At 38.6% G+C, this 24,367-nt stretch overlaps 1 protein-coding gene and 1 long non-coding RNA gene across 3 annotated transcripts; one reads left to right on the top strand and one right to left on the bottom strand.

Moving 5' to 3' along the window:
- Positions 1-1,805: 1,805 nt before the first annotated feature.
- Positions 1,806-24,003, bottom strand: Or-9 (olfactory receptor 9). Of its 2 annotated transcripts, none has more exons than XM_089730816.1 (8): positions 8,929-10,381; positions 8,008-8,251; positions 6,164-6,271; positions 4,681-5,132; positions 4,502-4,604; positions 4,002-4,097; positions 2,992-3,147; positions 1,806-2,432 (listed from the first exon to the last, which is right to left on the bottom strand). In XM_089730816.1, exons 1-8 carry the CDS (start codon positions 9,171-9,173, stop codon positions 2,373-2,375), a joined length of 1,464 nt encoding a protein of 487 aa, XP_089586942.1. In that variant the 5' UTR covers positions 9,174-10,381; the 3' UTR covers positions 1,806-2,372. The 2 variants fall into 2 exon arrangements, with proteins under 2 accessions (XP_089586942.1, XP_089586946.1); XM_089730820.1 differs by lacking the exon at positions 8,929-10,381 and adding an exon at positions 23,760-24,003 and having other exon boundaries at positions 1,808-2,432.
- Positions 3,088-5,254, top strand: LOC149503583 (uncharacterized). Its single transcript, XR_016323756.1, has 2 exons — positions 3,088-3,393; positions 4,261-5,254. It is a non-coding gene; the product is annotated as an uncharacterized LOC149503583 (long non-coding RNA).
- Positions 24,004-24,367: the final 364 nt, after the last annotated feature.

Raw genomic sequence — 24,367 nt, forward strand, 5'->3', positions numbered from 1 at the left:
CGCGGTCAACAGTATAGCCAGATACGCCGTTATCCCAAGGACGCCTGACCGATTGAATTGTCGGTAAAATCGACCCTTCGTCGGCCATATTGGTCGGCTGCCAGACCGCCCAGACGGTAACGTTGGTGTTCCGAGAAAATCAGGCTTTAAGGTAAGTACTGGTAAAATAAAAAAGTGATCTCCGACTTAATCAAATAACCAAGGAATCAGAGCCGTAGTTTGATATTGGTTTAAATAATAGGGGTTAAAGTATGAAATTGCCGATTTGTACTGATTTTTTTTTTTTTTTCATTTAACATATTTATTTAATCAAAATATCTACCATTATTATCTATACATTGCTGCCATCTAATAGGAAGGTCATATATGCCTTTGCGATAGAACTCTGATGATCTAGATTCTACAAACTGTGTGTAAGCATTTTGTACTGCCTGCCTGTACTTCCTGGGAAGAAAACTTTTTGTCACTTAGAAAATTGACCAAATTACGAAAAAGATGGTAGTCCGACTGACTCATTTGTTCCAAATTATTACAATTAAAATATAGGGGATAAACGGTTGCCTTTTAAATCTATTAATGTGCCAATGCCACAATTGTTGTAACTTGATTTATTTAAGAAATATTACATACATTAATGAGGACAAAGACGGAGTCTAAATTCAATACTGAGGTGTTACTTTTTTTTATTGCGTAGGTATATGGATGGACGAGCCCGTCTGGTGTTAGTGGTTACCGGAGCCCATTGACATCTAAAACGTAAGTGCCGCCACCCAACTTGAGATATGATCTCAGTATAATTACAACGGCTGCCCCACCACCAGTAATTACGCAATTTATATTTTTGCGGGTTTGATTTTTATACTCGATGTTATTCCTTCACCGTGGAAGTCAATCGTGAACATTTGTTAAGTACGTATTTCATTAGAAAAGTTGGTACCCGCCTGCGGGATTTGAACACCAGTGCATTGCTCGATACGAATGCATCGGACGTCTTATCCTTTAGGCCAAGACGACTTCAAAAACGAAGTCTACTCTAAAACGAAGCTGATCTTACTGTTTAGTAGCTTAATCGCGTTATTCGCTAGCAGTATTTCTCTATTATAGAAAGTGGTAGGTACATAACGTCCTCATACTTCATAAATGATCTGCTCTCGGAATGGTAAAGTATGTATATAGATAATGAGAGAAACTTCTTTTTTTATAGGAAGGAAGGATTACTGGGGGCGCGGAGGCCTTTCTATTTTCATTCATTATTATTATAGGATAGGTGAGCGAGCAGAGGCTCAGCCAGGAGGGGTGGGATTTACTAACAGTTGCCCGAGCGCCTCCGAAGGAGACCTAACCGCTCAAGGGCAGCTGCTTCGCGAATGAATTTACTACCGGATCGGAATCGCGACCCGCTGAGAAGATCCGGCGAGAAACTCAGCGGGCCGATGTATGAGTTAGGTTGCACGTAGAATTCTTCGCCGAGTTCGACGAGTCCGGTTTCCAAGCTTCCTGAGCCTGCTCCTAGTGCTAGAGCTGAATGCCTCTAATAATAGTACCTATTAGTGGATCTATCTATCTAAGCTCTCTACCATCCGCCTTAAGAGGATATTTTTTGAGTTCTTTGACCACATTGCCAGAAAGAGCAGTGACAATCTTGAAAAATTGATAGTAACTGGCAAGATTGTGAGCAAAAGATCTCGTGGCCGCAATCCAATGCGCTGGTTCGACCAAATCCGCACCACTCTGGATACCACAGTCTACGATGCCATACAGAACAGAGAGTAGCGAGAACAGAGGTAGATTGCGAAACAAAATCTAGAGAAGGATAATGGGAGGAGATGGTCACGATCCTCAGAAACGGGGAATGCGGCTCAGGGAGGAGGAGGATCGGAAGGATCCACAAGAACGTGTCTAGGATGTCGACGGTGACTGACTCCTGCGTGAGCTGGAGGCGGGAGTAGTCCGCGGAGTCAACGATGAGGCGATTATCATGACGCATGGTCTTATCGAAGTACCGCTCCGACGCTGACTTCAGGCGTTTTTTTCTTTCATAAACATTAAGAGAATAAAACATCACTTCAACTTCGAAACTTAATTTATTTTCGTGTTCATATTTTAAAATGTAATTTGTACACAGTGCATTATTAATATATATTACAGTTTGATATGCATTTATAACAACATTAAGATGCGGAAGGGTGTTTGTGTAATTTTTTGCAACAGTGAAACAACGAATCGACTTAGCTTTGCGCAAATAGTTTATGAGCATTTTATAACCTTTTTAATTCCTTCGATGGCGTCGGTTATAGACAATTTGCTAAGTAAAAATTGACTATGCAGTGCGCACAAAATTACAACATTAAGTATATCGTTATGTATTACAATTAGTGCTCTTGGTACATAGTTCTCAACATAATGAAGTAAGAAACGGACGTCTTCAATATCTGAAAAAATAAATATTTTGTATAATATAACTGTTTGAAGTCCTCGTGTCCTAACGGATAAAACGTCTGGTGTACTCATATTATCATGTCTTTGGCGAATAATCTAGGTGGGAAGAGCGTTCTTTTTGTGAACTATGTGAACTAGTTCCCGCACAAACTCGCTCTCAATCCCATAAGTATTTATTTTGCTGGCATCGGCTCTATTATAGACTGGCGCTACGTGGTTGAATATAAATTATATTTTATGAAGAGTTTATTTTTTTTATAGTTTATTCTTTGTTTTACTATTTCTCTTTGTGTTTCTTGTAGTTTTTCTTTCAATTGAGACTTTGACCTCATGTCTCAAGTTGGTGGCATTCTTATTATTAGGCCTACCCATGGGCATTCTGTAACCAACAGATTAGCTCGTTCGCATCTACACAATCTACCTAAATATTTGAAAATCGATAGATCTATTTCGATGAAATTTTCAGAAAATGTTCAACGGGCCTAGCGTTTGATCCTGTGTAACTTCGAACTGGTCGGATCAAGGTCAAATCACAAACTATTAGAAACCTACCGTCGCCATTGCTTGTACTCCAACGTTCATCATGCTTGTGGCTTTAAATTGGATAAGTTTTTGTGACTGAAGCAATAGCACCTGTATCATCTTCCTGTTGTTTTTATCCATAGATTCCCATGGCACGTTGTACACAGCGTTCGGTAGGTTCTCACTCTGATAACAATCAAAATTCCAAAATACAAATACCTGCGGTATTATTGGAAATATTTAATGACTGGACTAGAGGCTGTTATTGAATCATTGTATTTAAAACTCTTAATTTAATTAGATGTGTTTTTTTTATTCCATTTTTTTGTTAGACCGGACCATACCTGTAGCCTGAGCTGGATCGATAAAGACAGAAACAAAAAAATCAAATTCGCAACGTGTGGAATAAAAGATTAGGGTTTCCTGACACAGGTATTTTAATTGTAATTTAACAGTTTTTGTAATTTAGTAATGTATTTATTGCTTGTAATTTTATGCAACGAGAGAAACCAAGGTACAAAACTAGTTTGCAAAACGCATCACGCTTGCCCGCTTAGCTTAGGTCACACGACATTAAGAATATTTTGAATAAATTGAATTAATAATTTTGGTTCACTATTTTTTTCCATCTTGTTACGTTTCTACAAACAACGACTATATAATTATGGTATATCAAAAACTCATTATTATTTTTTTGTCGGGCCGCAGATATATTAACATTTACATTACTGTTGGGCTCCAATAACCATTTAAGACCAGGTGGGCTGTGAGCTCGTCCACCCATCTAAGCGATAAAAAAAACTAATTTTAATGCAAGATAAAAACAAACAAGAAAAGAACAGAGGAACGAACAGAAACGAGAAAGTCGATTAAAATAAATTCAATTTTAGAAATGCTTGGCGGCCGCGTTTTGTTTAATCTTGGTATAGAGCAAATTTCTTGACTTATGGGCATTCACCGTTGAGTGAATTAAGTTATAAAATGATTAGTTCGATTTTTTTACACTGTCAATAGTTATGCCAAAATTACGGCTTACTTACCAAGGAACTTATTAGTTCAAAGACAATGGAAAGTTGAATCAGCTGTTGGAATAATATAAATGTCATAGGTCCGAAACGAGACAGTGATTCTATATCCTGTAATCATTCAAGGAACGAAGATTATTTGTATTTGTAAGAGTATTTGAATATATTAAAGAAATTGACTTAACATTAGAACTAGAAAGTTTGAATATCCTGCATCATAAACTTTAATTCACCATTTCATCTCTGTTTCTCTTTCTCTCTCTTTCCATTTTAGTATTTAGGCACTACGGATATGTATGAAGATACAAAAAATATTAAGATTTCTGCGACTGCGACGACAAGATATAAGGGTACTTATATCTACAGCCTGATAAGACGCTAATAGGCAGTCGTACTTTAGAAAATGGACTGCGTGGCTAATGTGCTGTATCTAACAGGAAACCAAGGAACCCACATTTAACTTACACAGCAAGGAGTTCAAATCAGAGTACTGTGTAAATAAACAAAATCCATACCATTTGTGAGCATGCAAGCAACAATAGGCATCCACTGACTTGATAAAAAAAGTAATAAAAAAGAATGACGAGACCAAAAGTGCTGGACATCTCGTTCGTGAAGCTGAAATATTAATAAATCACTTTATGAACTGTATCAGTTTGAAATAAAAACGAACAGTTTCTGTTCATTCACTTACTCAATCGTGAATTGATGGTGTCGAATACATTCTTGTAAGAATAAATTTATTTTTCGATTTTGCTCTATCGTGAATTTGAAGCTACCTCCCGGTACAAAACCCTCGATATCCTCCAAGCTGCACATCAATATTTTGATATGTCCCCACAGGTGTATTATCATTAGGGAAATGAACAAATCGAATGTACAGAAATGTGAGGTCGTTACAAGCGAAATATACCAGTTGAGTATAAACACAACGAAGTAACCCTTGATGTTAGTAGTGTAATCGAACGGTAGGGCAAGGTACATTGCGTGCTGAAATGTCACGTTCTCAGGACGAGGACTCTTGAACGCTCCGGAATTTATGTTGTTGTAAATCGGCATGAAGTTGAATAATACCATTCCGACAAAAACGAGTGATATCAAGTAAATCGTGTAGTAATGAGATAGTCTGTGTACTATGACGTGGATCTGTAATGCGATTCGTAATTTAAACCTTTTAGTATCGAGCAAACGCAAACAAGAATATAAAAGTACATTGGACAAAAGTAAGAAGTAAGATCTTTTATGAATAAAATACTTTTGTATAAAAATCATTGGTTTTAATTGTGTCTTTGAGGATTCTTAGGCGCTCTTCTCCTATAGGACTGTGGAGTTTGTCTAAGGCATTTCAAATCGAACTACATTTAGAGATGGTTTAAAGGAATTGGTATTGTTTGTAACCGTCCAATAGAGGTATTCTTTAGAGAAATACATGCATGAGACGCCAGTCGTTTCGAACAACTAAAACCAGCAACCGACTCTCCACAATTTACTCTACCACACTGATACTGTTGTCAAATTGTTTTGCTACACTTTTTAATGTTGGTAGGACCTCTTGTGAGTCCGCGCGGTTAGGTACCACCACCCTGCCTATTTCTGCCGTGAAGCAGTAATGCGTTTCGGTTTGAAGGGTGGGGCAGCCGTGTAACTATACTTGAGACCTTAGAACTTATATCTCAAGGTGAGTGGCGCATTTACGTTGTAGATGTCTATGGGCTCCAGTAACCACTTAACACCAGGTGGGCTGTGAGCTCGTCCGTCCTACTAAGCAACAAAAAAAATTATTGATTAGACAAATAGACGTTCTCACGGTCAACTTGGGATCAAATGGTTGAAACCCATACACATCGCTACGTGAATGCCGCCTAGCTTGAGATATGAGGTCTTAATATGCGTTACTACTTTGGAATAAGAAGATTGGTATGAGCTACCAGTACATGCCCATAATATACCCTACCATCAGTGATACACGACCACGTTTTGGTGACGCGGTTCCGTCTCTCCATGACTCGAAGTAGTCGTTTGAAGTGTATGTCAGCCCTTATTCGATTGATCGTAGAAATCCTTAAGGTAGGTGATCTTCACATTACGATATCTATGAGCTCCGGTTACTGTCTGAGCCCTTATCGCCCTTTTACTTGTCCGCGTATGATAGAATTGTAGAACTTCATTAAAAATACCTTCATAGCATGCTCCGATCTGTTTTTATGATGAAAAAGATGGATTGTCTTAAGATAGCATGTTGCTAGTCTTTTATATCTTTCCGTTGCTATTAGAATCCCCCTGCACTGAAAACGAATCACATTCTTATTATATTTGCGTTCAAGAAGTTAGTTGTTCTTATTATTTAATAAGATACATGGCAACAAAAAAATACAATTCTAGTGCAAAAAGACTTTTAAATGCATTGTTACAATATTTTAATCGGATAAGTTACAGAATGTGAAATATATTTCATACAATAGCCAGCTGAACGAGCTAATGTAGGTACCGCACAAACTTTAGTTGCGTCTAATCTATAGGCGTGGCAACGTGCATCGTTTTTTTTTTAAGATTGAAGGATTACTGATGGCCGGAGACCTTTCTAGTTTCACCAGGACAGGTGGGCGAGCAAAGGCTCAGCCAGGAGGGGTGGGATTTGCTAACAGCTGCCCGAGAGCCTCCGAAGGAGACCTAACAACTCAAGAGCAACTGCTTCGCGAATGAATCTACTACCGGATCGATATCGCGACCCGCTAAGAAGATCCGGCGAGAAACTCAGCGGGCTGATGCATGGGTTAGGAAACACGTCGACCTCTTTGTCGCTTTCGACGAGTACGGTTACCGAGGTCCCTAAGCCTGCCCCTAGTATGAGAACTGAAGGCGTCTAATGCAAAGGTAATTGGATCTGATGGATCCGTAATACGTGTCTAGAGCGTCGAGGGTGACTGGCTCCTGCGTGATCAGGATTCGGGGAACGTGCATCGTGCCACCCACCTAGATATATGAAGCCTAAGTCTCAACTATACATTATAATGGCCACCACCACCCCTCAAACCGGAACTCATGACTGTTGCTGAAATGGACACGGTGGTGGTACCTACCCGTGTTGACTCACAGGTAGGTTATTACTCAACTAAACAATTTATGCCGATTTTGGATTATAGAAGTCATTAGTGAATATGCGTCAAGAAGGTATTCGTTTAAATGCATCTATTTATTTATATTACAATCATTTAATGTAACCGGCTACTATGTGAGCATAGCATATATGATCCGAACTACGGCCTCTACAGAATGTTGCCAGTAAATTGAAATATTCAGATGTTTTCCCACAACAAAAAAAAATTGTTCCCATCGAAATTTTGCATGAAAAGTTTTTGTATGTTCCGATTGTTTCTTTTTAGCGTGTTATCTTATCAAAACGTTTCGTATATTGGTATTTTCCTAAAACGTCTGATTGTATTAATTATCGTTTCTGTAGTAATACTAAAATAAGGTGTCCTTTGTGGCCTTAATTGTTATTAATACTTTATTTCAGTTTTCTTTTTTTAAAACCGTAACTTTTGTTAGTAAGAATTACTTATAATCTATGTTAGTAACTTAAAAAAATCTAACACATAACTATCATTATATACATTTTATATCATTACTTTTTTTTTTTTCTCCTTCCATGTGCCTGCTGCAAAGGCTATTAATCAGTAGTCCCTCGATCTTGCTCGAACTGCTTAATGATAAGACTTGCTTAATGATAAGACGCCGACGGTGTACCTACTATACCTTGCTTTATATATGTATAAAGCAATGCGACTGTGCCTGCCGGCTGCACCAATGTTTTCTAATACAGTCTTAACGCATATTCTCGAATAACTTCCAAAATGAAAGAATAGCATCGTGTAATGTAAATGAAGCCTGCAAAGACAGTCTTCAAGTCTCAAGGTAGGTGCGTGGTGGTATTCACTTTATTTTGTCTATGGACTCCGGCTAAACGGGCCGTGAGTTCGTTCACCGGTGCTATATGCAAATAAACATTAAAAATACTTACTAAACAAGAACCGTTTATTAAGAAACATATGTACGAATGGACAAGTACGACAAAACTCAGCGTCCCAATGCCGTTTTTAAGATAAACTGTTTGAGATATAAAGCAAGCAGCAGAGAATATTGGCAAAACGTAACGTTTCTGTATCTTTCTTTTAGATTTACTGTAAACAGGCCAAGCATCCACGGTTTTGAGATGGTTCCGTAGCCACTTTACGTATTTGAAGTCTTCGACACTGTCGACATTTCTGAAAATACAAATACAATCCTAATTAAAAAGAAAACGAAAAAAAAACCACTATTTCACAACTAAAAAGACACGATTAAATAGCAAACCGAATTGACTATTAAAATTCATCTTATATTTTATATATTTTTAAGTCAAATATGAAGCTTGATAAAAATTAATTGTATAGTTCACTTCTGGGTGGTAATAATCTTAAGCTTATCCCCGTGGCACTTAGTGATTCAGCACGATTGACTTTTGAGATCAATGCAGTAATAATAATTATTATTGTACTTTCTGTGTTTTTTTACTCATTAGTCTTTAATGAATCATCTACTGGCTTGTATCAAGGTAAGATTTTGTGAGACTGTCTTAGCTACCATCTAATCAACTCCGTTGTACTCTTGCTCTAACTTGCAGTCCCACCCGAGACGGAAACCGGGATACGTAGGAAGGAAGACGTGGTCGATGTGAATACTGCGAACAGATGCGCGGACTAAGCCAATGGCTCCTTGAGGCATCGGCGAATACCCTCCTCGGTTGGTGGTCTATGAGGTCGCCATCAAAATGTCTTTTTTTAGGCCGAGGGTCAAACGTGGTCACGTGATCCCCGCGCCAAGTACGCTCGCGTAGTATGTAGGACTGCACGGTCCCTAGTTGTTGGACTGCGGACCCTAGGAATAGAATTTAGGATCCTACCTACTAAACAACTCTTCTGCACTCTCGCTCAGGCATCCGATCCTCCAAGGTGAGAACCTGGGTGGTGTAAGGAGGCTACTGTGATCAACACTGCAACCAGACGCGCGGATCACCCCAAGACCGCTTGGCTGACGGAGCTTTCGAGGCGAGACGAATGCCTTAGAACGTCGGCCGTAACAGTCCGGGAGCCAAGGCCACTTGTGTTCTGAGAAACCGCTCTGGATCAAATCAGCTAACCTAAACATCAGCGCTCTGAGCTTCTCGCCGGTACTTCTCAGCGGGTCGCGATTCCGATCCGGTAGTAGATTCACTTGCAAAGCAGCTGCTCTTGAGTTGTTAGGTCTCCTTTGGAGGCTCTCGGGCAGCTGTTAGCAAATTCTACCCATCCAGGCTGAGCCTTTGCTCGCCCACCTGCCCTGGTGAAACTGGAGAGGCCTCCGGGCCACCATTAATACCTCAAACTTAAAAATAAATAAAAACTTTTATAAAAAGTGCAACACTTTTCTGTAAATATACTCGATATTTTTTTTATCAAAATTATCTATTTATTTTTATTCAGATTTTTCTTTTCCAGCCCGAAAGACAAGAGCTAGAACTATTTTTGGCGAGATTTAATTTGAACTTAAAAGGAATACGCACGTAACACTAAAATACTTCTAGAATGTCATTTAATATTACCCGATAATAATTGGGGCAGCAATAAAACAAAAAAAAGTAGGGAGATATTAACACCTTTTTTTATTACTAGGATATCTGTGAAAACCTTTGAAATAGAAGTTTCGGTGGTTTATTCATGTCAACGAAGTGATTAGATTCCGGTGTTCTTTCCTAATTGCTCGAATTAACCTTACCTAGTTTTGCTGCGAACAATTCATTCTATTTTTCAGGATAGTTATTTAAATGCAATTGAAACTTCATCTTCGATGTAAACGTTCCCATGTTGTAATGTCTATGGGCTTCATTGAATGCTTAACACTAAATCGGGTGTGAGTGTTGTGCGTTGCGTATTCCCATCTACAAAAAAAAGCTGGCCAGTACAAAGCCCTAGTACGCACGCGTCAAAACACGTGAGTTAATATTTTTATATAAACGCCATAAATCAATATAGTATGGTCAACCCTGTTTGATCCAATCAATATTCAACCCCCGCTGCGCAGTAGGAAAGCTAGATGCGCGGTACGACCAACGCCCTGGAAAATAACCCCCCACTCATTTAAAATACAGTGTATCAATGAATGATAAATTTAGATTTTAGCTCATTTGAATAAAAATTATTATGATTAATGAAGCAAAGGAATGAATATTATAATATTAATTATAATGAATTAGTTAAAATCATGCATATAGAAATGAGATGCTTGCTTCTGGTTTTTATTGTTGCTTGTATATTATCATTTTGTTTAGTATTCATTTTTGTGTTTATGTTGGAAATAAAAAATAAAAAAGATATGTTTTTTGAGTTTATTTCGCTAGTTTATGCCAGGCTCTTCTTGGAACCAACGGTAGAGTTTATTTGATTTTCAGCAAAAATGATCAATGGTATTTAATTTGAAATAAATGTTTTTGAATTTTAATCTAAGCTCATAGTCGAATGCCGATAATCGTTATAGGTGTTCCCAACTTCAGTAATATGTATGTACCTAGTCAGGTCATAAATTCTGTCACATGTTTAATGTAAAATAATTGTTGCCTACCCTATAGACTGGAAGGCATGACTGCATCCATACAATAGACATCTACAACGTAAATGCGCCACCCACCTTGAGATATAGTTACAACGGCTGCCCCACCCTTCAAACCGAAACGCATTACTGCTTCACGGCAAAAATAGGCGGGGTGGTGGTACCTCCTACCCGTGCGGACTCACACGAGGTCCTACCACCAGTAAAACGCGAATTTCGTTAATTACGCAATTAAGCAATTGGCAATTTTCGTAGATTTCCTATTTTTATGAATATACGTTAAATGAATGTTTTATTATGTGTTACATAGTTAGAATATAAAAATAGTTACAATAAGTAACCAAAAAATGTTATACTTATTTTATAATGTTTATTGTAGCTTTTGCTGGTGTGGGTATCAAAGCTTGGTGATTTCGTGTTAGTCATATTTATTCTAGAAGGACTTGGGCGCCATAATAACTGTTTTCAGGAACTCATTCCACGGAGTTACAATTCGAGTAGGTAGAAAATTATTTATGGATTTTCTCTCGTTTCGAAGGCTTAGTCTAATATGTATGTATATGCTTGTAGATATTTATGGTTTTTAATAGAATATGCAATACGTAGCAACTGATACCTACATAGTAGTAATATGTTTATATTTTTTCGAATATATTATGCACCTTGGAAGCACATTAGCCTGTGATATGACAGTAAAATTATCTATTGAACTCGTAACAAGAACGAATTATATTTAATGAGGTCATATTATCGCATTTATCGCAAGGTTGTTTCAAAGTTACTTTTGCTATTTTGCTATTTAATATTTTAATATGCCTATTAAAACATTATTTTAGATTAAATTCAAAACATAAATGAACGTATTTTTAATGTTTGTTACTTCTGTTAAAAAATAACCGTCATATTTTTTACTAGCGTTAAACCACCGTTTTTTATTTTCATATAGTGGCCCTTGGATCTCTTTGTATTTGCCTTCGTAATGCAATCTAGGCATAAATTCAGTAACATTGGCAATCTTAAAATCTTATTGATATTATTGAACGGCAAGAAATTTGCAGTGAATCCTAGAAAAAAAAACATAGATTATAGTGGATAACTATTGTTCTCTTTATTATATTGAGTGTGTATTTGAGCATTTAAATGTTGGGTAAATAGCTGGTCTGCAAGAATAATTATACCGTGATAGGCGATTAGGAGAATATATGTTGTTGGTTAAGGCTTATGTTAACTAATAATAGTTAAAGTGCAGTAGTAATGGATAAATCCCTGACACGCATCTATTGTGATGATGAATCAAATAGATACTTCCTCAATTGGGCGTATTATGTTGAGGTTCGCAGGTCGTTTTCAAATAAGACTAAGGTCCCCCTTTTGGATCCTGAGATCTGAATATTAAAACATGAGACGCCACGTACAGTCAAAATAAAAGTGTTAAACAACACTACGCCTGTTTTTGGCTTTCTGATATTATAATTTAAAAATGGATGTTGTCTGCAGTTCACAAAAGTCAATGGCATGGTTTTAAATCGGTTTTAAAGTGTTATTAAAAACATCGGCTGTGAAAATAAATGAATATTGAAATGCTTAAAGCGAGAAGTTGTACGTAGGCGAGTTTGCATTATTCATTCATTAGCTTTTTTATTGCTTCAATGTGTGGACGAGCTCACAGCCCATCTGGTGTTAATTGGTTACTGGAGCCCATAGGCATCTACAACGTCAATGCGCCATCCACCTTGAGATATAAGTTTTAAGTAAGTCTATCTTATATTGTATTTATTTTTCGCATATGTATATAAGTATATATTTTTATGTAAGTTTATTAAGATATAGCACCGTCTATGCTAGTTTTCTTATTCCTCTCCCTGCAAGGTTGCCTGGAAGAGATCGCTTTCAGCGATAAGGCCGCCAATTTATGTCACCGTCTATTATTTGATTTATATGCTTACTCTATACATGTAGTGTTAAATAAAGAGTTATCTATATATTAATACGTGAAACAAAAACTTTGTACCCCTTTTTACGAAAATTGCGCGGACGGAATTTCCCACACTTATAGTGATTAAAGAGAGAAGTGCAGAGTGCTCATATTTTTTAAATATTATGCATAAAAAATACAATAAATCAATTAAAAAAACCTTACACACACTACCATGTATTTGACACACACACAGACCCACACGCATGCATACCTACTATTTGTTTATTGTCAAACTTTTCTTATTGCTTATAATCTACGGTCAAATTGAGAATAGATTAAATATTGTTTGTCTTTATTAATATTTGCCTAAAGTGTAGTCCTGGCGAAATCTGTGATTATATAATTTCACAATAGAATCATAATAATGCTCAAACTTATAATTTCAATTAATTATAGTCGAATTTCGACTATAATTACTACTGCTGGACCACTAGTTATTATTATTATTCTAAGGTCTCAGTATAGGTACGTGGATGCGCTTCATTTATTAAAGTCCTTAGAGCCGTGGTTATAGGTAGCGTGCATAGATTGTATGCAAGTACAGGTCGCAGTCAATAACGCAGGCGGGCAAGGCGGTGGTGAGGGAGGCTGCCCGGGGCTGAGTGCGCATCTCCCGCGATCGATGCGTCCCGATGCATCAAGGTGACTTCTCGAGATACTAACGACTAACTTGCAGAACGAATTAATGTTTCAAAAAACATCTATTGAAAATACGAAAACCCGAATTTACATTTATCTATACATATAAATAAAATTGGTGTGTCTGTTTTTAATATTGAAATAGCCGCTTTTTACTACATGCATATGAATATAACTAGTCAGGTCATAAGTATTGTCACACAGTAAAAACTTTTCTTTTAGAATGCTGGCCACAAAAAAGTTTATTGAATTCGAATTTCGAATTGTTTATGAAAATAAAAATGTATATACTCTTAGAATTTTACTCATTTTTAAATATGGAGTGGACGCTTAAAGAAGACCGTGTTGCAGTTATTGCGTTGCATCGTCGCGGTTACGCGCCAATTCAATTTTTTAACATACTGAAAAATTTGAATATAACCAAAAGATTCGTTTATCGTACCATCAAACGATACAATGAAGACTCTAGTGTAGATGACAGGTCAAGAAGTGGTCGCCCTCGGTCTGTTAGGACTCCAGCAGTGATAAAAGCTGTGAAGGCGCGAATTCAAAGAAATCCCAAACGTAAGTAGAAACTGTTGGCCCTTCAGATGGGGTTAAGCTGAACCACGGTGAAAAGGGTGTTAAATGAAGACTTAGGGCTTCGGGCATATCGAAGAAAAACAGGACATCGTTTGAATGCTCGTCTAATGGACCTGAGACTGAAGAGATGCCGCGCTTTGTTGAAGCGGTACGCGGGAAAAAAATATCGGGAAATTCTTTTTTCGGATGAAAAAATTTTTACCGTAGAAGAGAGCTACAACAAACAAAATGATAAGGTGTACGCACACAGTAGTGAAGAAGTGAGCAACCGTATTCCGCGTGTCCAACGAGGTCATTTTCCATCCTCGCCCATGGTATAGTTGGGAGTTTCTTATTGGGGCTTAACAGAGGTACATTTTTGTGAGAAAGGTGTAAAAACGAATGCAGTTGTGTATCAAAATACAGTCCTGACGAACCTTGTGGAACCTGTTTCTCATACCATGTTCAATAACAGGCACTGGGTATCCCAACAAGATTCGGCGCCAGCTCATAGAGCGAAGAGCACACAAGACTGGCTGGCGGCGCGTGAAATCGACTTCATCCGGCACGAAGACTGGCCCTCCTCCAGTCCAGATTTTAATCCGTTAGATTACAAGATATGGCAACACTTGGAGGAAAAGGCGTGCTCAAAGCCTCATCCCAATTTGGAGTCACTCGAGACATCCTTGATTAAGGCAGCCGCCGATATTGACATGGACCTCGTTCGTGCTGCGATAGACGACTGGCCGCGCAGATTGAAAGCCTGTATTCAAAATCACGGAGGTCATTTTGAATAAACTTTAGTGTCATAAGAATCTATGTTTTGTTAAGTTCATTTTGGTATATGAATGGTTACATAATGAATAAACTTGTTTCAATTATTTTACATTAAACATGTGACATAATTTATGACCTGACTAGGTATATACGGTACATACACCAAAATAACATTTTTTACAATTTTTATCTGTCTGTCTGTTTGTTTGTTTGTTCCGGCTAATGTCTGGAACGGCTGGACCGATTTTGACGGGATTTTCACTGATAGGTAGCTGATGATATAAAGAGTAACTTAGGCTTAGCTAACTTTTCACCGTCACCGTTAAATCGCGGGACTCAGCTATCAATAATAAAATTTAATGTTTCCGAAGCGAACCGAGGGCGAGTCGCTAGTACTAATATACAAATCTACAGTGGTTTTTACGGATGTTCCGTTATAACTACTGAACCATACATCCGATTGACTTGAAACTTGGTATCCATGTAGAAAATACATGTACTTAATGGATAAATATTTATATGAGTGTTGGACTCCCTACACCAGTTGCAGGGGCGTTAATCACGAGAATCCTTGTGGGGATGACAAATATTAATATTAAATTTAAATGCCCAGCGAAGCGGACGGGTACAGCTAGTTACTTATAGTGTCATGTTATACTAGGTATAAATGCCCGATAACAATGAAAAAGAAAGAATGATCTTTGATTTTTGAAATCTCCTCGAGAATTGCTTCATTACTGTAATGATCCAATACAAACGGATTATCTTTGTTACGTGACACGTAATAATTAAAAGACTTGCAAAAGGCTGACTTAACTTTAAGATTTAAAAGTTCTGTCGATGCGTTTAATCTGAAAACGTCTATTCGAAAACGAGGAAGACTACAATTCTTAGCGTTAATTTATTCATATTATGGTATATCGGATGAGTCTCTTTCGCTCTTTTAAATTCTCATGGTTTATAGGTAGGTAGAGCGACTCCCATTACTGAATTATCTAAACGCCTCATGCGACCGACTCTCTAACTTTCTGACTTATATAATTGGAAACAAGAAAGGTAGTATTATTGATCGAAGCAAGAAAGACATACTTTCCAATGGTGCCAGGACGTCTTGTGAGTCCGCACGGGTAGGTACCACCACCCTGCATATTTCTGCCGTGAAGCAGTAATGCGTTTCGGTTTGAAGGGTAGGGCACTGGTTGTACCTACTGTAAAAACTGAGACCTTAGAACTGATATCTCATGGTAGGTGGCGGCATTTACGTTGTAGATGTCTATGGGCTCTGGTAACTACTTAACACCAGATGGGCCATAAGCTCATCCAACCCTCTAAGTAATAAAAAAAAAAGATCGAAAAATAAAAAAAATTACGTATTGCCATTTACGTGTTGTTCCAACAACAACTCTCCTGCTTGGAGCTCAATTCCAAGCAGGTTCAAATGCGATATAATGTGAGTCGCCAACCTCTTAGCAACAAACATGGCGTTGCTAATACCTATATTTCGACCGGCACATTTACTTGCGAGAATCATAAAAATACATTCATTGAAATATCTGGTCATTACAGTCGTTTTTGCCCTATTTTGAAAGAACACTCTTTCGTGAAAGCTTCCTAGAAATATTCTTTCGACTGAATAGTTGGTCTACTCTAAATTGATTAGTGCCAAAATAATTTTGAATAAGTCCTTTATCGTAAATACGTATTCAGATATATATACAAAAAGTGCGGGTTCACAGTAGACTTTTATAGTAGTGCCTCATTCACGAGCCAGTTTTATCGGAATCTAGAGGTACATCATCTATTCATCAGTACTTTGAGTAACTTGCACCAATGAACTGAATAGAGCGCCGTTAAATGTGTCTGGGAGACACAAAAATAAGACGTTTTGTTAAGCGTTGTATGCATCTTGAGACCTTGTGTATCAAGAGATAAGCGATTGCATCCGCTGTGCAGTGTGTGTAGGCTATAGTAATCGTTTAACTTCAGAGTAGACAAAAACGTAAACTGTGAAATCTATTGTTCATCTTCAGCAGTTAAAAAAAATATATATTATAATGATAAATTTGTGAATTTACTAACAATTTACGATACATTACGCTAAAATCCAGTACTCGGTCTAGTGTGATTCATTTAAAAAGTACAGATTAAATTACGGAGACGGAGTGAAAAATTACGAATCCGATCCTCGACCTTCGAAAAGTTAAGCGAGCTTGTGGTTATTTGAAATGGCGTAACTACTCGAACGATGCGTACGGGCGGTAAACCGTTGCGCCGAGCACCCCTGTCGCCGTTTTTATTTTCTCCTACCTATACTGATAGCCTTGAAAGGCCATATCAGCGTTACCCTAGCGTGTAGGTGAGTTCTCGGGGCTCAAACCGGAGGTGCTGCTAACATTGGCCCTAGCAAGGGCAGTGCTTGGCAGAATCTACCATTGGATCGGAAACGCGACCCACTGAAAAGATCCGGCGAGAAACTCAGTGGTTGGATGTGTCTATGGGTTAATTTATACGCCGAGCCCTTCGTCGGAAGCGACGGGTTCGGCGAGAACGGTAACCGGGTGTCGCTGTGCCGAAGATGCATCATTCGCCAAATTGGGTGTCAAGATTCACCGAAAACAGCAGAAATTTCTACTGTTGGCCGTCAGAAAAGTAAAGCCATGTAATATCCACTGGACACTTTCAACCAGTAGAGCGCCCATGACCAAATAATTTAACGTGACGACAAAAAAACAATCTTAGTAATGGGGTACAATCGACAATAATAACTGCTTGTCGTAACGTAACGAATGTCTTGTTTTTTTACTTCATCAGAGTCCTAGTACTCCGCAACTTTGTTTCGTTAGTGGAAAATTACATAAATTATTGAAATAAATTCGCACGGTAACGTCGAGCAGCGCATGCGAAATTGAAACACATCGTTTCAAGTTACGTTTCATTTGTAATTGTTTATATTCTAAGAACCCCGACCATTTAATATGCGTTTATTTATATTCCCTTGAATTGTTTCTATGCAAAATTAGCACGTTCAAGATATAATCCTTAACACGTTCTTGGGAACAATGTTTTGGTGACTGACACGGTTAGGTGTATGCGTGATGGAAATATGCAGAAATGAGAAAACTCCTAGGTGTGCGAAGGGAAGTGATACTGGCGATAGAACTGTTTAGATGAAGTGACGTTGGGTAAGACGCGAACGTTGAACGTAGAGTTCTTGATTAACAACCGCGCAATAGAATGGCGCATGGAATGGAATGGACACACTGTCCTTCTATTTGGACGCCGCGAGAGACTACTGGAACAGCGCTGGACCAATTGTTGTGGTGACTTTGGGGGACTTGACCAGCGGACAGAGTCAAATATGACATGGGACTTAGAAAGAAATTGATACCATACAATTGGTATTCTGTTAGTATTAGAGCATATAGGTAGACAAATTCGAAATCGTAATATGAAGTAGACAGATATATTTTTCAGACAATGGGCAGTATACAGTCAGTAATATCCTGAATATATCACTGAAAAATGAAATCATTAACCATCAGGTGGGCTGTGCGCTTGTCTGTCTAGAGGAGTAATAAACAAAAGGAAATTTAAGGTTTGAAAATGTACGCACCCAACACGTGTTCAGGATCGTCTTCCACGATGGAGAAGTAACAACAACCAAACCCGCATAAATTGTAATTTTCGTAACCACCGGGAGTCTTATGAGACCGCACGGGTAGATACCCCAATCCTGCTTATTTCTGCTGCGAAACAATCACGTGAACCGGTTCATAGGGTGGGAATGCCGATAAATTTCACAATTGTGACTAAGACCTCATATCAGGGTGGCATTCACGTTTTGATGTCTATGGGCTCCGGTAACAACTAAACACCAAGAGGACCGCGACTTCGTTCATCTGTTTTCGCAATAAATACCCTAGAATTTTCCTAAGATTCCCAATCATGTTCTCGAGATATCCTAAGATATGTATATAATAATGTATACATATCTTAGGCTATAATAATGTATTGTCAATGGTATACCGCAACATACTTACCTACTATATTTTTATATTTTCCAGAATTTCTCTAAATTAAACGGTTGTCTGGAAGAGATCGCTTTTAGCGATAAGACCACCTATTGTACAAATCTATTTGCTTTTTGACTGTTTTTGAATGTAAATTGAGTTTTGGTATGCAATATAGTGTATTCTCTCTCTCTCTCTCTCTCTCTCTTTTTCTCTCTCTCTTTTTCTCTCTCTCTCTCTCTCTCTTTCTCTCTCTCTCTCTTTCTCTCTCTGTCTTTCTCTCTCTTTCTCTCGCTCTCTCTCTCTCTCTCTCTCTCTCTCTTTCTCTCTCTCTCTCTCTTTAAGATATAACGATTTTGTGATTGACCTATTAAAATGTAAAATTTCAACTGAATATAATAAATTGATAAAAGAGCACGACCTATATGCATAAATCGGTATAAGCAGTAAAGATAATGTGAAAACTTGCGTATTGTTCTTTGAATAAAATTTTCAATATTCTATATAATACTTATGTAACATACAAAAAATTGTCATTGTATCATAAATAATTTGATTAAATTTAAATTGATACATTCCAAACGAGAATAGTCTGTCCTTGTAATAAAATAAGATAGTTATATTTTGTTACTAACGCATTGTTAAAGTGAATCCGTTATCATTGTATGTATTTTGATTGCAAACAATTATGTACTATGCCTCTCTCGATTTTTTCTGCAGTAAAGTATTCGCTAGATAAAATTTATGTTTTGTTACCCCAAATATGAAACTGGTCAAATTAATAGTCAATACGATGTCCCTTTTCTACTCTTCACTGCATAAATGGGTGAATGAGTGCACGGCCCATCGGGCGTTAAGAGGATTATATAGCTTTTAGAGTTTGTAACGGTAGGCAGCGGCTTGCCTCTGCCCCTAGCATTACTGAAGTCCATGGGCGACGGTAACTACTCACCATCAAATGGGCCGTCTGTCTACAAGTGCAATAAAAAATAAAGTCATCACAACATGTGATTGGAGTGTGAGGTCGAGCACGGAGCGTTCGTGCATCACCTTTCAAAAAAACTCATTACATTTACTTTAGGTAGAAAATATTTTGCACTATGTATTTCGCTATTGAGTTCGATTCTCGTTTCTTTCTGAAGCTGTAGTGTGAATTTATTCCGATATTTCAAAGCCACCGTTGCATTATCGTTAGCTGCGGTTGATTTTTATTTAATTTTTTTTATTTATGAAATAAATATATATATAGGAGGTGAATACCGTCATCTACTATTGATTTACGTTTCTAGTGTTTTATAGTTATATTCTAATACGCCACTAATATCTAAGCATACTAGTAAAACTTGAGCCGATATTTAAATTGTAAGATGAATCACATATAACTTATTTAAGTATAGTCGTAACCAAAGAGCTTTCAAATAATCTTGAAAAACTTTGTAAGTAAATATGATAAGATAAATCATGTTTTTTTTTAAACCGTTTTTTTTAAATACAAGAGATTGTACAAGCGTGCTGTGTCATATACCTAACATTTGGCAAAACGAATATGCATTGGCTGCTACAGCAAGTGCGCGGGGACTGACAGCAGCCACATACATTCGCCAACACTCGCTCTGGCTGCCGTGCAACAGGCGCGTTGTATTCGCTGCTGCAGCAAAGAGTTCCGGGCTACTTATGTGCGCGGGCTCCCATACAACGCCATATATTGGTCTGGCTGGTGCACGGGGAGTCTAAGGTGGAAAGTTATTTAGAGGGATACAGGCCAACCCCCGGCTTTCGATGACGATGAAAAGGTCGAGTTACTGTCCGATGCACAGCAAGAGCAGTGCACCACCAGTACTGAAGCCGCTGTGACCAAAAACCTATAACCACAGAAAGCCCCCGGCTTTGGCAGCATCCAGAACAACGCATTAAAAACTTTGCCCGCCCAACTGATAATCATGTTGTCCTATATTTTAAATGCAGCTATGACTAGCTACTTCTTTCCCGCGGTGTGGAATTTCGTTTGTGCAGAATAAGTCACCGGTATACACCAACCTGGAAAACCCAAAAATGAACCTGCAAGTTACTGCCTGATTAGAATCCTCCCAGCGATAGACAAACTGTACGAACGACAACACTACGAACGTAAGCGCTTTTGGGACTTTATGATCTCGAGAGACATACTCATAAACGAACAGCCTGGTTTCCACGCCAAGCACTTGTGCATCCAACCAGTGCACCGCCTCGCCTACATTCTCTCTACTGGAGCTCTCTTCTTCGATTCCACGAAGGCGTTCGACGAACTCTGACACAACGGCTTAATTTACCAACTACAAACTGGGAGTGCCAGATAGTCTAGTGCTCATTATACAAGACTTCCTGTCGAACTGTTCGTTTCGGTATCGAGAGAATATATTCGCTCTCTCCCGTGTCAAATCTCGGCCGGAGTCCTGCAAGACTTCGCTCTCTTCTCCCTACTTTTTCACTAATACATTATCGACATACTCCGTCACGGGTGATCCAGTTAGCCCTCTTCGCTGACGCGATGATACGGCTATCTACTAGGTACTCTAGTAAGAAAGTATCGTCCATCCACCTTAAGCTCCGTATCGTGGCCACCAATTTAGAACAGTGTTTCTGGAAGTAGCGCATGGACATCAACTCCACGAAAAGTACGGCCGAGCTTTTCAAAAGGGGTCGCCCTTCCGATACCACTACTAGTATCTTGTCCTGGATTACGCACGGTAACTCCATTCCCGCCATCAAAATCTTTGGCCAGCCCATACTGTGGGCCTCGAAAGCCTAATACATAGGCATCATCTTCGACAGAAATATGACATTCCGTCTCATATAAAAACAGACCGCAACGGATCCACGTTCCTACTCGGTCGACTCTACTCCATGATTTGCAAGCGAAGTAAATTGTCCCTTCGTAACAACGTAACAAAAATAAAATAAAAAACATAAAAAAAATAAACAAAAAACAGTTTTGTACAAAACATGCATACGTTCCGTCATGACAATGTTCGCTCACACGATCCGTACACACATTAACTCTACCAGGTCATCAAATCCTGTTTCTGCAGAATAGCCTTTGGAACACCGTGGTATATGAAGAATGTTAGTCTTCACGACGACTGCGGTAGGCAGCGGCTTGGTTCTGCCCCTGGCATTGCTGAAGTCCATGGGCAACGGTAACCACTCACCATCAGGTGGGCCGTATGCTCGTCTGCCTACAAGGGCAATAAAAAAAAAAAAAAAAACTTAAATCTAGAACCAATACAAAGTATCGTAAAAAAGCGTAAGAACGCTACTTTGATAAAGCGGCGCGACCCGATAACTCTCTTATCGTGGCTGCTGCTAATTACATACACCAATACATACATCGACCAAACGACGGAGCAACGAAAAGCCGCTGCTGCCCAAAATATGTCTTGTCGGATCCTCCGGGTCTGCTCTGGGTGCTTTTAGACTATTAAAGTACCGGTCACCATCCTTGTCGAACTCATCGATTACGATAACTAGCACACAATAGATACAGACCACTGAGTTTCTTGGCGGTCTTCTCAGTGGGTCGTGATTCTGACATGGCGACCGATTCAGCGAAGCGAGTTCACGTATCAGTCCGTGAATAGTTGTTATAGCCCCTTAGGCTACCAACGGTTACAACGGTACGAGATGTTACTGGGCTTAAAAAAATTTTTCAAGGACCCCTATATAGACTCCGAAAATGCCCTTATAAGAACTGTTAAATACCTACATCTCGTGATATCACATAATATGTATGATATCACGCGTGAAAGCGCTTATACCTAGTTATTTTAAATATAAAATTAAATAATAATAATTTTCTGGTGCTAGGAAATCTTGAGTCCGCATGGGTAGGTACTACCACCCTGCCTATTTTTACCGTGAAGCAGTAATGCGCTTTGATTTGAAGGGTAGCGCTGCCGCTGTACTTTAAAACTGTGATTCAGAACTTATGTCTCGAGGCGACACTTACGTCGTAGGTGTCTATGGGCTCCGGTTACCACTTAACACCAGGTGGGCCGTGAGCTGGCCCACCAACCTAAGCAATAAAAAAAGGTATTTTTAAAAAAATGGAAATAGTACATTTTAAGGGCATAACGGTCTGCGTACTGCTGAGTGATTTTATAGAAAATACGATATGAACACTACCAATCATCTTGAGATATCCGTTTTAAGGCTAATTTGTATAATATTACGACTTTCACACCTTCAATCCGAAACGCACAACGGCTTTGTGGCACAAGCATGAGGTTAGTACCTAAACTAGCAGGCGCACTTATCATCAGCATGCATATTACTATGTTTGCGGTTTGATTTTTATTCCACTATACTCGCCTGGTGGTTTACTGGTGGTAGAACCTCTTGTGAGTCCGCGCGGGTAGGTACCACCACCCCGCCTATTTCTGCCGTGAAGCAGTAATGCGTTTCGGTTTGAAGGGTGGGGCAGCCGTTGTAACTATACCGGGACCTTAGAACTTGTATCTCCAGGTGGGTGGCGCATTTACGTTGTAGATGTCTATGGGTTCCAGTAACCACTTAACACCAGGTGGGCTGTGAGCTCATCCAATCATCTAAGCAATAAATAAAATAAAAATAAAAATAAAAAAATCTATTTATTGCTCCGTCAATTATGTACGCTTATTCCAAATAAAACAAATTCCAAGCAAAATCCAATAACTTATTAAGAGTACATTTTCCTGTTTCGCATTATAATATCTAAAAGCAATGTAGTTGACAGCCAGGTCACAGCATGGTGCAGTGTTATTTATATCACAAGGTGGGTGGCGCATTTACATTGTAGATGTCTATGGGCTCCAGTAACTTAACACCAGGTGGGCTGTGAGCTCGTCCAAACACCTAAACAATAAAAAATAAATAAAAAAAAACTCTCCTTTATCGTAAAAATCACTTAAGAAACAATATGTTGTACGTATTTCATTAGGAAAATTGATACCTACCTCCTCGCGACGTTTGAATCAGGTGGCTTCGGTGCATCAGGGGGCTTATATTTTAGGCATCGAACATGAAAACTACTAATATTCATAATTTTGTAATAATAAAAGGTTTGTCTTTTTATTTTTTATTAACCTAACCAAACTTGCCAATAATATAATAATAATCTCTTACCAAATTATTTTACTGAATGCATAAATAATTAAAAACAAAACTTACTGGAGAGGGTCGTCTAAAGCCAACATTTTACATATCAATCTCCGCTGGTCACTGCTTCTACAGAAATGTTGATGGTGTGATTTTATAACATAATTTATTTCGACTGCACCCATTAATCATTGCTCGATTTACATGTCATCGGAATCATTTATCACATAAGGAAAAGTTATAACAGGCCTGTTGCGATTATTGCCTATTAATTTAGGTTTTGAAAGTGACATATTTATTAATGCATTCTCTTTATGCCTATGGTGGTAGGACTCTCACTGGTGGTAGGACCTCTTGTGAGTCCGCACGGGTAGGTACCACCGCCCTGCCTATTTCTGCCGCGAAGCAGTAATGCGTTTCGGTTTGAAGGGTGGGGTAGCCGCTGTAACTATACTGAGACCTTAGAACTTATATCTCAAGATGGGTGGCGCATTTACATTGTAGATGTCTATGGGCTCCAGTAACCACTTAACACCAGGTGGGCTGTGAGCTCGTCCACCCATCTAAGCAACAAAAAAAAAAAAAAGGATTTTTGTTAATTGCCATTGAATAGTGTTGTTCTGGGTAAAAATATAATGATCAATTTGATTTCACTGGTGGTAGGACCTCTTGAGTCCGCA

This window comes from Bombyx mandarina, chromosome 01 (assembly GCF_030267445.1).
Source record: "Bombyx mandarina strain Sakado chromosome 01, ASM3026744v2".
Lineage (NCBI taxonomy): Eukaryota > Metazoa > Arthropoda > Insecta > Lepidoptera > Bombycidae > Bombyx > Bombyx mandarina.